At 33.2% G+C, this 13,968-nt stretch overlaps 1 protein-coding gene across 3 annotated transcripts; it reads left to right on the top strand.

Moving 5' to 3' along the window:
• The first annotated feature begins 1,933 nt into the window (after positions 1-1,933).
• Positions 1,934-13,968, top strand: LOC130625001 (zinc metalloproteinase nas-14-like). 3 transcript variants are annotated; one of them, XM_057440079.1, is made up of 15 exons: positions 1,934-2,071; positions 4,569-4,642; positions 5,987-6,085; positions 6,875-6,919; positions 7,521-7,640; positions 8,563-8,698; positions 8,960-9,030; positions 9,481-9,585; positions 9,845-9,900; positions 10,883-11,048; positions 11,716-12,198; positions 12,341-12,508; positions 12,691-12,828; positions 13,013-13,162; positions 13,790-13,968. In XM_057440079.1, the coding sequence occupies exons 2-15, from the start codon at positions 4,570-4,572 to the stop codon at positions 13,795-13,797; spliced, it is 1,818 nt and encodes a 605-aa protein (XP_057296062.1). In that variant the 5' UTR covers positions 1,934-2,071; position 4,569; the 3' UTR covers positions 13,798-13,968. The 3 variants fall into 3 exon arrangements, with proteins under 3 accessions (XP_057296062.1, XP_057296063.1, XP_057296064.1); XM_057440080.1 differs by lacking the exon at positions 1,934-2,071 and adding an exon at positions 4,012-4,095; XM_057440081.1 differs by lacking the exon at positions 1,934-2,071 and adding an exon at positions 4,172-4,254.

Here is a 13,968-nt window from a genome sequence, read left to right as displayed (position 1 = left end):
GCCACTTATTATGGCAAAACAAAACGCCATTTTAAAGTCCGTATGTCTGAGCATTTAGGTATTTCTGCACTTACAGGTAAACGCGTTAAACTTGGTCCCCAGGCCAGTGCCGTTCTCGAACATTTAATGTTTTATAATTAGTCTCCAGCATCGTTTCACAACTTCTCAGTACTTGCGGAAGAGTCTAAAGATTTTAAACTTACTCTGATGGAGAGCTTATTAATTGAGCGTGACCGTCCCAATTTAAATAACACGGTAAAATCTATGCCTTTAGAATTATTATAATAGCTCTATTTTCTTCCTATTATATCCTATGTAAAATAAAATTTAGAAGCAGTGTGAACATGCCAACCTGGGCGTTGGCGAAAGCTTGCTGAAAGATATATTTGGATATGTCGTAGATTTTGTCGTTCTTATTTTTTAATATCTTAAAAAACTGCTCTACCAACTATTATTAGGTTTGTTGTACTAGAATACCCAGCCTACACCAGGCCTATTTTATATGTTTTTACATACTATGATTGAGATATTGTCATACACAGCCGTTCACCAATTTAAACGATTTTAAGAGTGTCACTACAAAAGTAGGTTTTAAGAGGGCATGCTAAATCCAGCTAATTATAGCTAGCCTTAATAGCTATTCTCTAAAGGCTTTTTATGCTAAATGTAGTTAAGTAGCTACGCTTTTTATTACTGTAAAATAAACTTTGTTGAAAGTCTAAAGTTATTGATTCAAGGAGTTTCTCTGAAAAAGGATATTATGCTTATACGTATATGGTTTACCTGTACTAACTCCGAAAACTTGTTCTACAAAACAAATAAGTGCCAGCTCACTGTTTTTGCTATGGCAAGTTCACATGTGTTTTCATTTCAGTTAAAGTTGTTAGAAAGTTATTTTTAAACAATAAGTTAGATCCAAAAGGCTGTATCGGTGCGAGTGCTTTATTGGACTTGCTGACCCTCCGCTTTCCCTGCAATGATGCGCAATGTAAACATGAACAACAACAACAAATTTATCATAACAAAGTGTCTTTACCTTCTATTTTGAGAAGTAAAATAATATAAATGAGAAAATACTAATTTCTTTTGATTAAGATTTCCGATATGTCAATCTAAACGTCCCTCCCACCCGCCCACAAAATCTATTGGCGGGCGGGTCATTCTTAATTCGAAGGTAAAAGACGCAATTTCGCAACATACCTTTGATAGAGTTATATCTATATTTTTATTTTATATCTATATGTTTTTGTGTGCGTAATTGAACAGCATTGAGATGTAAGAAAGGACACATGTAATTCAATGCAATCTTTTTAATCTTTTTAATCTATTCATTTCTTTGTAAAATATTACTTTAAAAAAGTGGAATTTTAAAGATAAGAAAAATTACTCATAATATCCCCACGCTGCAATAAGTCGAGTCTAAACGTTGGTACTTCCAACAAGCTAAAATATATACCCCCATTTAATAAGTTCTTACTCAGTGCTTTTTATGTTGTTGTTTTTGTCATCCAATATGCAAGTTGAAATCATGAGGACAATGTCCTCCTGATTTAATTAACTCTCGTGAATGATAAGGCATAATTGGGATGTAGGTGCTTAGCGTTAATAATACACGCAGTAGCAACGAATCAATCACCCTCCCCCTTGCATATTTTCATAGATTATTTCAAATACTAATAAGCTGTTGAATTTCCAGCATTTTTAAACTCTGAATTCTTCTTTAAAATTCACATTAAAACGTTGCTATGACCCAGTAGAATATGAATTAAAAAAAATTATTTAGTAGTTCGTATAATGTTGAGTAACTACTTAATCTAGAATATATTTTAAAGCGGAGTCCATTTGTTTTTTTGTATGTGCTATCGGCGAAAAATTCATTCTAATAAAAGAGGTATTTAAAAGTTGAATTCAAAAGACATTCTATAGAAAATTGCGTAATTGCACAAATAAATAGAACAATCCTACGCATTATGTATCTTATAAATGCATCGGATTGATATAATTTTTTAATACACTAGCGGCGAACTCACCTACCGACTTTGGCTGCAACAGTTGTGTTTTGCATTAAAAGGTTAGTAAAGTATATCAACTAATTCATGTTTCTTATAAGTTTTTTCTTTTTTTCTTTTTCGTTTGTGTGCAACGGACTCAACAGTTTTGTTTAAACCGTAATTGTAGAATGGCTAGCTTAGGTTTGAAAAGCCTTAGGGTCGATCCCCACATAAAGCTGTTATATCATTGCGCGGAAATGTCAGAAATTTTGGCACCTTAAAAGGTGTTTTTACACACTCAAGAATCGGCTTTCTGGTTCCTGTTGGAAACACTTGACAGGGTATATCCCTATAAATTAGCAAAAGGAACCACATATAATATAATTCACCATAGCTACAAAATAAAACAGAAAAGGGCGACTGAAAAAACATTATACGATTTATTACTGGTGAAAAGGAAAAAAAAAATATTGCACTTCAAATTTTCAGCCACTATTTTGCGGAATAAATTCGCTAATTTTTTTTAGAGAAAATACGCATGGGAACAGAAATTTATCTGAAATTCGTCTAAATTTTTTAAATTGCAAAATATAAAGCCCGTGAAAATGTTTTTTCAGTTGGGGCTAGTAGATACTATAGAACGTTGGTATCAAACAGATGCTAAGCAGTAGCGCCATTTATACGGCGCAAGTGTTAACCAAGCAATGCTAAAACGCTAAGAGCGTGTGCTTATAGAGAACAGGGAGTTTAATAACATTTAACATTTTAATAACAAGCGATTCCGCACATACAAGTAATATACTAAACCCAAATTTACGAATTTTTTATAGCTACTTTAAGAAAGCAGATATATTCAAATTTATTGTATTCCAGCCGAAAAAAAATTATTTAGTTTATTTATATCTGAAACTAACAAGGTCAAATAACTGAAAAAAAAAATCCAGGTAGCTACTTATTTTTGTCATGAAAATATATTCATCGAGACGCCCGACACACTTAGTGAAACGGGAACCTATTTTTAAATCCATGCGTTTCTTAAAGAGTAAGCAGTGAGTGTTAAGGCGGGGGCAAACCAATTTTTGTGATGTTGGATGAAATGTTGGACATGTTTGAGTCACTTCAAAATTTTGAAATTTTCAAAAAAGAAGAAAAACATCGTGTCGGACGATGTTGGATGTTTGATCGCCGTCAAACATTTCATCCAACATTTCCGGCAAGATCAAAGGAATTCTTTATTTAAGTTGCGTGAATTTTCATGTTGGATTGGTTTGGTGGTACTTTTGATCCAACATATAAAAATCCTGCGAATTTCGAAAGTTGATGATATCAGATCGGATATTTCATTAAGGAGGAAATATCGAAATTCCCCTCTCCATCCGAAACATTTCCCTAAATCCGAATCTGTCTTCGATCTTCAATTCTTTAATGATATTAAAAAAATATCCATTTTGTTCCCTCCTCTTTGACCACTGTCTTGTTTTTCCACGGGTTGGTTTTTCATCGTCTGAATCGACGAGTTCGTTCAGCAACATAAACAGCACTGAAGAATTCCTTCCGTCCGCCATTTTGTTTTTTCAGGAATGAATGAACTCTTTATCGTTCGAATGTTTTTAAAAGCAGTCCCACAAACCTAAAACTTTGCTTCATCCAACATGCATTTTTTTATCCAACATTTCATCCAACATGGGACAAAAATGTTGGTTGAAATGTTGGACTGGTTTGCCCCCGCCTTAGTACAGTATAGTACACGTTCTTTTACAACGCGACCCCATGTGATCTGAAAATAACACATAGAGGCATTGTAATAATAGCAATAAGCAAATAAAGGCATAGAAAAGTCTATTCAGAAAATCACAACAGGTTATCTATCCGCTTTTCTGTTCTTATATGTGGGAATTAATTTACATACCTTTGCAAATCCTTTGTAATACTTCTTCCTATGTCAATGGTAAATTGAATCTTTTAAGACACTATTTAAATAGGCTTAGTTAATTTTTAATACCATTTACTGTTGGTAGTTTCATTGAATTTAATCCTACGGACGATCTTTGTACAAGTTCTCTGTGGTCAGAAGTTCGTAATTGCAGTTGTATGCGCTTAACGTGTATGCACTAAAGTTTTACATTTGAGATACTTACCTCTGAGTGTTTGGGTGTTTATTTTGTGTTTATTCAGTTATGGTCGATTTTTCAAATAGGGGTTTATTGGCATGATTACATTTTTACCTTTCGTGTTTATTCGAGTAGCAGCTTGTTTTTTAGAAGTGAGCGTTAAATTGTTCAAATACTGTAGATAGCCTTGATTCGGAATGCACATGATGTGTGTACAAGTTTTAACAGAGCAATAATTATTGCATGTATTGGAATTATGTAAATGAATAAGGGTTTTGCCTGATGGAATGCGGTCCAATTACATTTGACTTCAAAAATGTTCTCAAACCCAATTCTCAGAATACATTTAGGGTTTTTTATGCGTACTGAAACAGTTTCTTTGATCTGCGCATATTCGGTTAGAATCAATTCGCTTTTGGTATAAATGTCGCTATAGTTCCACAAATATCCATTTTTTTATTTTCAGGATGGCAGTAATATGGTTATTCTTGGTGTTCACAATCGCGTTCATTGATGCAAGAGAAATCTACCGAAACAAAGGTTTTCAAATAAACTTATTTTTTAATGCATAAGCTTTTTTCTTCATAATATTTGAGAAAGCTATTATGTAGAAACCCGGCCAATTAGCAAACCATTACTCAAAATTTATGTAAAATTACTATCGAACGTTTCATCGAAGTCGGTTCGCTTTGATTATTTCTTGAGCGATTGCTTGAATGGATTTGATATGGGACTGTGTTATTTCGAATTCAGGTGGGATATTTGACATTTCTAAAGGCATATTTCACATAAATTGGAAAAAAGCATTGAAAAGCTTTTTCCCATGCTGATCGCAATTAGCACTATTGTAATAAGTCTATTCATTACCTTAGATTAACAGATTACCGCATATTTTAAGCATATCTTTAGGAACAGAATGCATTTAGTTGTTTGCAATCACGCAAAAATAGCGTCTTTTTTAAAGAACAACCCTTCTACATACCAAAAACACAAGGGGGTCTTCGATTCTTTCGATTCTGACGATAAAATTAATCTATCTACAAGCTTTTTTGTATAAGGCGATACTGTATAAGAATATTCAAGACCATACTAGACAAAAAGTTAAGAGTAACCTAAGAATATGCTCATTTTATAATTTCGCTTGCATCCTAAAGGAAATGTAAGCAAAAAACAACAAGTTCCATTTAAAATATTTTTTTCCACAAAAATCTACTGAGCAGATTGTTCAACTGACAGAGGTGATTTTTACATCAATTTGTATTCTCAGATCTTTCAATCTTCAATAATTTTACTTTCCCCCTTAAAAATTAAAAAAAAAATACTTTGTTTCCTTTTTGAATTTGAAAAAATCCTTGTCGCTCACTACAAGAGTCATAAATCCTGCAATTTCCTAATCTTTTCGTGCCACATTAAAAAAAAGAATAGATAGAAAACATAGGAACAAACAATCATAGTATATAAAGGCATATAGGTATATATATAGGTATATATAGGCATAGTATATTGCAGCCTCAAGAACAAGTTATCGATTGAATTTTTTCAAATCAAAAGTTATATTATAATTTTTTCTATTATTTGCAAGAACCCTTAACATTGTGTGTAAGTGATAAACGTGTTTATATTTTGGGCTTTTGGACAATTATAAAGTGCTTCTACTGTAACCACAGCGAAATGTTTTTAACGGGTCCCGTTACCATACGACTTACAATTTTCGAAGATCATAAGTTATTTAAGATTTAAGAGTCATTTTTTCCCCAAATTATTGTATTTCAGTTCACTGAAGGGAGAAAACGCTTGTTGATCCTTGTAGGAAGAGTTTGCACAATAACCGGGATAGTTTTACTTGAGCATTTATTTATTTATTTATTTATATATACACTTTAGACGATCTGACGTCATTGTTCGACCAACTGGAAGACGATGTCAACGAAATTATCACACATGAGAAACAAATAAAAAAATCGCTCAAAACACATCGACGTGGTACAGACTTTTTTACCCAATAAATTCTTATCACTTTTTAACTCTATTTATACCGGCATTTTTGGGTATCAGATATTTTGTAGTGGTAGATTTACTAACTAAGCTTAAGCTCTGTTTCAAAAGTATAGTAGTAATATAGTATAAAATAAAATCGATTTTCGGAGATAAAAAAATGTTCATGTAAACAATTATATGACGTCAGAAGATGACTAGATGAGTATTAACAATGCTAAGGAATCATAACTTTTCTTTCTCGTTTTAAACATCCTTGCCATGGAAAGTCCCAAAATGGGATATCAACACTTTTTTTATTAAAAAGTTTTGAGATAAAAAATACAACAAAATTAGACCTGTTTGGAGCCGTATTTTAGGATATATACTGCAGGCAGTCAGCTAGTGGTGTCATATACATTCCACAGTATACATACTTTCATTACTGCAATGGTAACAAACTGAAAATGGAAGTCTAATATTCTTAAAGAAAAACGGGTTTAACACACTGTAAGCTCATCAATAAATGATTTTCCCAAAAACATATTTAATCTATGCCAAACGTTCAAAGTCTATTAAACGCTCGTCGTGAATACATGGTCCTTTTTAAAAAATATTAAAGAAACAATAAACCTCAGGCTTATTTAAAACACTTATTACTATTTCGCCAAATATCCAGCCTCCATTAAAAATTTAAAACTTCTGGCATTGAAATGAAATGCGAAAAAAACAAATGAATTTTATTTCCGATTAGTTGTATTTATTAATGTGACAAATATTTTTTTGTTTTGTTGTTAGATCCAAAGAAAACATTATCTGAAGTTGAAATTGATTTAAAGCACGGTAAGTGCGACCAAGGGAATATTGACATCTTTTTTGTTTGCTTTGGAACTGTTAAATTTAAGGATATGAACGATATTACATTGATATGCTGTGTTTGTTTTAAAGAATAGATTTTACAACTGCTGTTAGATTCCTATCGTACACTTATGTGTTATGTTTTTCTTTGAATAATGAATACGATAAATTCGAACAGTTTTATATGTTAGAGCACACTAAAGTCATATTTACCCCTGTGTCCTAATTATTAGGAAGTAGCACTGTTTCCAATAAAATAGTAGCATTGACCTATAACTTATAACACTCTTGAAAAGAGAACATTGACTTAATACTGTTACACGACGACAAAAAACAGCTACTACAATATCTCTGGCAATAGACATAAGAGATTGGTCGTTAAGTTTTCGTTTTAAGTTTTAAATTCTTTCTCTATAACATTCATTGTGCAACGTTCCCTGTGTCCTTTTGATGCGCGAAAACTTTTTTTTGGTTTCTTTTGTACGGCATGGGTATAGTTTTACTAGGAGAAATAAGGAACATGTTTTAACCCTCTTGTCTGTTCACTTTTCTGACTAAATGACTTTTTATCATTTCTCTAAAACAGGTATGAAAACAGACATTCTTACTCCAAATGGGAGAAAGAGAGGTGCTGGAAAAGGCAGTGTCACTCGATGGCCATCTGTAAACAATGTCGCGACAATTCCCTATGTATTTGATAGCACAAGTAAGTACATACAAATATACAGTTGCATGTTAATGTGAAGTGAAAACTTGAGGTGATAATTATAAACCCTTTTATAAGCCCTTTAATGCTCTTTATCTTTATTATAAAAGCAGAAAGGAGGTTTTTAAGTTCGAAACGAGTGGAAATAAACTGGGAACAAAATTAAGCCAATTACCGATAAACTGGGTTAATTTACCTGTTTTGCGACAAGTGTTGCGTTGGTAATCTGTTTCCGTCTCGAAGGGGTTCCAACATTAAACAAAGCTCATAAAACCAAAACATATGAATGCATGTGAGATGTGACCTTTTTAAAACAGATTTTTACCACAGGTCAATCGGCTAGTCTGATATATTAAGACGCAAAGTGTATGTGTTTTTTGGGGTGATTTTGAAATGGATCTCCTTGAAACAAGTAAAAACTTTTTTTCGGCGTTACGTTACAACGTCAATACATTAAATTTATATTTATGTTTTTAATTAAACTAATAAAGCTATTGCATCCCAGTTATAACTTGGAACACCCGGAAATAACTAACGTCAACCCCTGCGTGGAAAATTAGGAACCACCTTGTTTCAAAATTCATTTCTGCAAAACTTCTGAATAATGAAGTCATAAAAATAAGCCGCAGTACCTCCTTAACCGTTAGGAGAAAACACAAGTTTTTGTAAACGAATCTCAGTTCTCAGATTGTTCGCTTTTTTAATGGGTCATTTAACTAGTGTATATAATACTACTATGTCTGTTTCCCAAAGTGGATATGTTCATTTTCCCTTGAAGTAGCTAACAAAATTTTTTCTTATTTCTAAAATTTTCTCACGTTATGGCACGACGTCAACGCATTAAACTGACGTTATTGCTTTTAATAGGATTATAAAATGAATGCCCACAGGCGATATTTTAAAAGCCTTATTTGTCTTTTAGTTTTAGTTAACAACGAGAAACGAATATCAATTGATGGGGCTATACGCTATATGAACGGCCTAACACCTTCGGTGCAGTGGGTACCTCGTACAACTGAAGTAAATTATGTGTCTTTCCAATCACCAACTGGAGCAGGGTATGAGCAACTTTCTGAGATTGTTTTCAACTTTCCAAGACAGAATTATTTTATAAACACCTACTAAGAAACATTAACTTGTCATAACATCAAGTTTAATTTCTGAAAAGGGCACATGCTCCACATATATCGCATCGAACAGAGATAACATCATGGCGCAAGATCTGTTGATACAACAGCTGCGTAATATACATCAAGCATTTTGCACTTAAGATTATCTGGCATGAACTTAACGAGGTCTATTGTGATTTTATGATATAGATGTTCGAGTTATCTTGGAACAATTGGTGGTAAGCAGGAAATAAACATTGGTGATGGATGCGACTCTCGAGGTAAGCTAGGCGTATATTGGGAGAAATTGAAATTTATAAACAGCTGAAATTTAGAAATTCAGATTATTTTGATAAGAATTCTTCATAGTGGAGTAACCACTTTTTATTTACCGACATAATTTTTTCACATTTCACAGCAGATTCAATTTAATAAAGAGGTAGTAGTTATTTTTTAATCAGCCACCAGCCTTCTTTGTGCCAATCAAGAAGTAATATGAAGTGGCTTCCACTCGCATACCTTTTCCAGTTAAAATAGTAGCTACTACCAGGTGAGTTAGTTGCCAAGACAATTTTTGAGAAACTTGAAATTTGCGAAATAGGCGAAAATTATTTCAGTCGAAATTTTAATTTTTTCTTCTCATATTTCTTTGGAATATTGTAAAAATTAGCTTTTGAGTAAATTACAAACTTTAATTAATTAATTAATGAGGTATTAATATTTTTAATTAGGTATTGTTGCACATGAAATGATGCACTGTCTTGGATTTTATCACGAGCAATCACGCCCTGACAGAGATGAGTACGTTCAAGTTTTGTGGGATAATATTATTCCAGGTTAGTACGCAAATTGCTTTATCTTTAAGTTCGTGTAGTAGCAGTTTTATGCATATAAATATAATAGCTAAATGTCGACTTTCTGCAATTATAAAAACGATTTCTGTGATTTTAAAGAAGAAATAACTGTTAAAAATATGTATTTTAGAGATAGGAAACCTTCACCTTTATTTTCTTTATCATATATGCCCCAGTTTGTGGATACGTAAAACGGAAGGGCAGTTATTTTATGGCTTTCGATTACCTTCTTCCTTAATAGGTACACAAGGCAATTACGAGCAAGTGACATGGAATGACGTTGTCAAAATGAATTCTGTAAGTGAACCTACTTTGTTTTTTTCCGATATTTGAGTTATATCACATTCTTCGAGGTTTTTTTTGCACTCAAGAAACGAAAGACCCTTTATAAAGATTTTACATGAATGAAATGACCAAAAATATTAAAACTCGAAGTTTTTTAAGCCAAAATTTTAAACCTGATGAGATGACCTTAAACGAAAAATTATTTTAAAAAGCGTGTTTAGAATATACTTACGAACAATTTTAGTTGCGAAGTATCACTGTCACTATTATCGTCATTTTTGTGGGTGTGGCTTTCTTGCTCTTGTTCTTCTTCCACGATATAAGATACTGAAGGAGGAACTGTTTAATTATTGTAGTGTGCTAAAGAAAAAAGAAACTGTAAATTTCGTTCTTATTGAGGTTTCATTTTTTCCTGTTTAATAAATTTTATGACTTTGATAAAGACGTTCGAAAGTCGTGTGAAAGTTAGATTAAAAAACATCCGAATATATTTTATCCGAAAATTGTTTGTGCTAAATGTAATTCCAATTGCATTTGCCTTTTAGCAGTTTCCTGCGCCAATAGCGTAGGGATATCTTTTACAAGCATATACAACCCTTTCTTTGAATGTAATCCCTCTTCTAAATGTTCAAGAGAACAGCAGTGAAAAGCTATACACGTTTGTTATCAGAACAATTATAAGAACACAGGGTTCAGATCTTTCTGAAAACAAGAACAAAGTCACATTCTTGCGCCAATGGTAAAAAACAACCTGAACTTAAAAATAACTTGAGTCTGAATTTAGCATTAGAGAAGAACAAAGCGGGCTCAAAATGCTCACAAAGGCTCAAAATGGATCAGAAAGGCTCAAAAAGGCTCAAAAAATCAAAGCAGTCAGCATTTGGTTAGACTTTACTGGTTTTTTTTTAAATAAAACATGCATTGCCAGACGTAGTTTCTCCTATGAAGAGTTTATGGAACAAAAACATTCATTACACGACGATTTTACATTTAGCCGTATGATTATGGGTCAGTTATGCATTATGGTTTGATTGGTTTTTCTAAGAATGGGAGTCCAACACTTAAATTACTAAAGCCGTACGACGGAATAGTTGGTCAAAGGGATGGTCTTTCAGATGAAGATATTTCACAATTAAAACGATACTATGGAGACGTCACCGGTAAGAGTGCTATAGCCTTCTGCTTATGAAATAAAATTTGATACCTAACATCAGAGTCTAAGTTTCTTGTGTTCATAAAAACACTTTTGCTTAATTACGTCACCTAATGTGCACTCTTTATAACAGTGGTAAATTAATAGCTAAATTATGTTATTGTGCTGTTGTGATTTTATAAGGTGGATTTTAGTTTCCTTTGTGCTTTTTATGATTTAATAAATATTTCCTTTTTATGTGCATTGCTTTTTATCTATAAACGGAACCTCTTTAATTACAACAATTGGTTTGTTTATGCTTTCCTTGCCGATTCCAACGGATATTTCATGCTCTGACAAAGACGAAAACTGTCCAACATTTAGCGGTGAACATATTGGAGTCTAAAAAGTTTATAACCAAAAGCTTTATAGAAAATTACAATAAAAGCAAGCGTAGAAAATCTTTACTTTTTTTAAATACAAAAGTTGATGCTGTAACAGATGTGTTAAACTTAAATACCAACTCTGGAAAGTCAATACACGTAATGATTAAAAAATACATATTGTTGGCAACATTTTGGTTAAAAACGTTTTGAAAAAATAGGTGTTTTTTATATGAAACAAATTACGCCGTTTAACATCAAACTATTTAAAAACATAGCAGTAATAACTTTTCACTATACCTCTTTATCTAGCCACCAATCTACCAACGAGCCCGGCAGTGCAATCAACACCATCTGTCGTGAAAACCACACCATCAGTTATCGAAACCACACCATCTGTTGTCGACACTACGCCATCAGTCGTCGATACGACACCAGCAGTTGTTGACACTACGCCATCCGTCGTCGATACGACACCATCAGTTGTCGATACGACACCATCAGTTGTCGATACAACGCCATCAGTCGTCGATACCACACCATCAGTTGTCGACACTACACCATCAGTCGTCGAAACGACACCATCAGTTGTCGATACTACGCCATCAGTTGTGGACACGACACCATCAGTCGTTGACACTACGCCATCAGTAGTCGATACTACGCCACCAGTTGTCGATACCACGCCATCAGTTGCTGAAACCACGCCATCAGTTGTTGAAACCACGCCATCAGTTGTCATTACTACACCTACAGTTGTGGAAACAACTCCAATTAAATCTACAAAAGCTCCAAGTAAGTACCATTTTAATGGTGTAGTGTTGTACGCTCAGAGTTTTAATGAAATTTGTAAGAAAGAACTTATTCATTTTACCAGCGTTTTTATTATTTTTGACCTTTGATTATTTACAATATTTTATACATTTCTATCATTAAGAATGCCGTGATGAAAAAAGAGGGATCTGCAAGTCACTTAAGAATCTTGATTTGTGTAAAGACGAGGAGGAAGAGGAAGAAGAAGAAGATGATGAAGAAAAAGAAAAAGATGTAGGAGCTATCATGATTAAACACTGCAAAAAATCATGCAACATGTGCTCAGGAAAAGGTAGTATCAAACTTTTTTAGTTTCTGATTATGCTTTAGTTGTTTAGTGAAAATGTAGAAACTTGCGTTCGGATTCTCTCTAGCGGACTGCAGATTAAGTTGCAGTATTTGACAACGACATTTAGTTTCTTCTTTCCGTTTCGTTTTCCGCCCAATTTTATCCATGTCTTTGCTTTTATTTAGGATGTAAAGACGACAAAAAGTACGATGGAAAACGCATTTTTTGCAAAAAACTCGCAAACGAAGGATTTTGTCAAGGCTTCCCAACTGATACATATATGATGGATAACTGCAGGAAAACATGCGAACATTGTAAAAAAAGTAAGTTTTTTCTTTAAATACACGCACCAACAGAGTATTAGTAGTAACTGTTAAAAATAAATAAAAAAATGAAGCGTAACAAATTATAAAGCTGTTTCGAAGTGGTTTGGGTGATTCATACATCTTCGTATGATATCAAACCTTTTTATTTACTTAAAGTTAACAGAGAACGATTTAATGTTAGGCAAGGGAAAAGGCAAAGGCAAAGTCAAAAAAGGCAAAGGCAAAGGCAAAAAAGGCAAAGGCAAAGATGATGCGAAAGAAAAAATTCAAGCATTGCTGCAAGATGCATTATTGAAAGTTAAATCACTCTCCCAAAAATTAAAAAGTCAATGTAAGTAAATATATAAACTGAGCCTTTAAACAAAAGGTTCTCTAAATGTATTTCGGAATCTCATGAAAATGACCAATTAATTCAACGAGATTTCAGCCAGAATGTGTAAATTGCTGAACATTCCAGAAATTGTCAAGACACTATCAGTTTGGAGCTATGGACGCAGACATAGTGTTTTGTGTCCGGCTGCAAAATCTTGAAAATCGTTTGATGTTTATGGACAAGGCATACGCACTTCAGGCTTAAAAAATTTTTATAATTGCCCTATGGTTTAGAGTCTCAAATTATTTAATTAGACCGAAAATATGAAGAGTCATCACTTTTTGTCGACATCTTAACGCCCTGTTATTCCTACTTCTCCGATTTTCACCCGCCATGATTGTAACTGTTTTATTTTTGGCCCAGACATTTGACAAATTAGAACTCCACAGCCTACTAACTTCAGAGTTTTGGCCAGTAAAGCTACTTAGCAATTTTGAGAAATAACTAAAAACAGTCATCTCCAGAAATTTTATGTGGATGGTTCAGTCACCGTTTAAAAAAAATATTCGCTAATTTACCTAAGCTATTGCTTGTATTGATAGAACATATCATTATTATTATTCCCCTTCTTTTTCTTTATTTTAGTGTATTAGGTCAAAGTGAAAGTTCGCACAAAATTAAAGCACGTAATTGGACGCATATACAGTGGAGAAGGAAGCTTGCACTTGTATTTATGGAATTTTCGTAGAAGTCACTCTAAACCTTTTTATAATTACATATAATCATTTTGTAACCTAACCATACCAACATGCAACAATGAAGTA

Source organism: Hydractinia symbiolongicarpus, chromosome 14 (assembly GCF_029227915.1).
Source record: "Hydractinia symbiolongicarpus strain clone_291-10 chromosome 14, HSymV2.1, whole genome shotgun sequence".
Classification (NCBI taxonomy): domain Eukaryota; kingdom Metazoa; phylum Cnidaria; class Hydrozoa; order Anthoathecata; family Hydractiniidae; genus Hydractinia; species Hydractinia symbiolongicarpus.
The sequence above is the reverse complement of the archived record's forward strand: the minus strand, read 5'-3'. Positions and strand labels throughout refer to the sequence as shown.

Bases quoted from the DNA above. Each gene is read 5' to 3' on its own strand.
- LOC130625001 (XM_057440079.1), top strand. From the start codon at position 4,570: ATGGCAGTAATATGGTTATTCTTGGTGTTCACAATCGCGTTCATTGAT. The intron at 7,641-8,562 runs GTAAGTACATAC...TTTGTCTTTTAG, and splicing joins CTATGTATTTGATAGCACAA to TTTTAGTTAACAACGAGAAA. The intron at 9,031-9,480 runs GTAAGCTAGGCG...ATTTTTAATTAG, and splicing joins TGATGGATGCGACTCTCGAG to GTATTGTTGCACATGAAATG.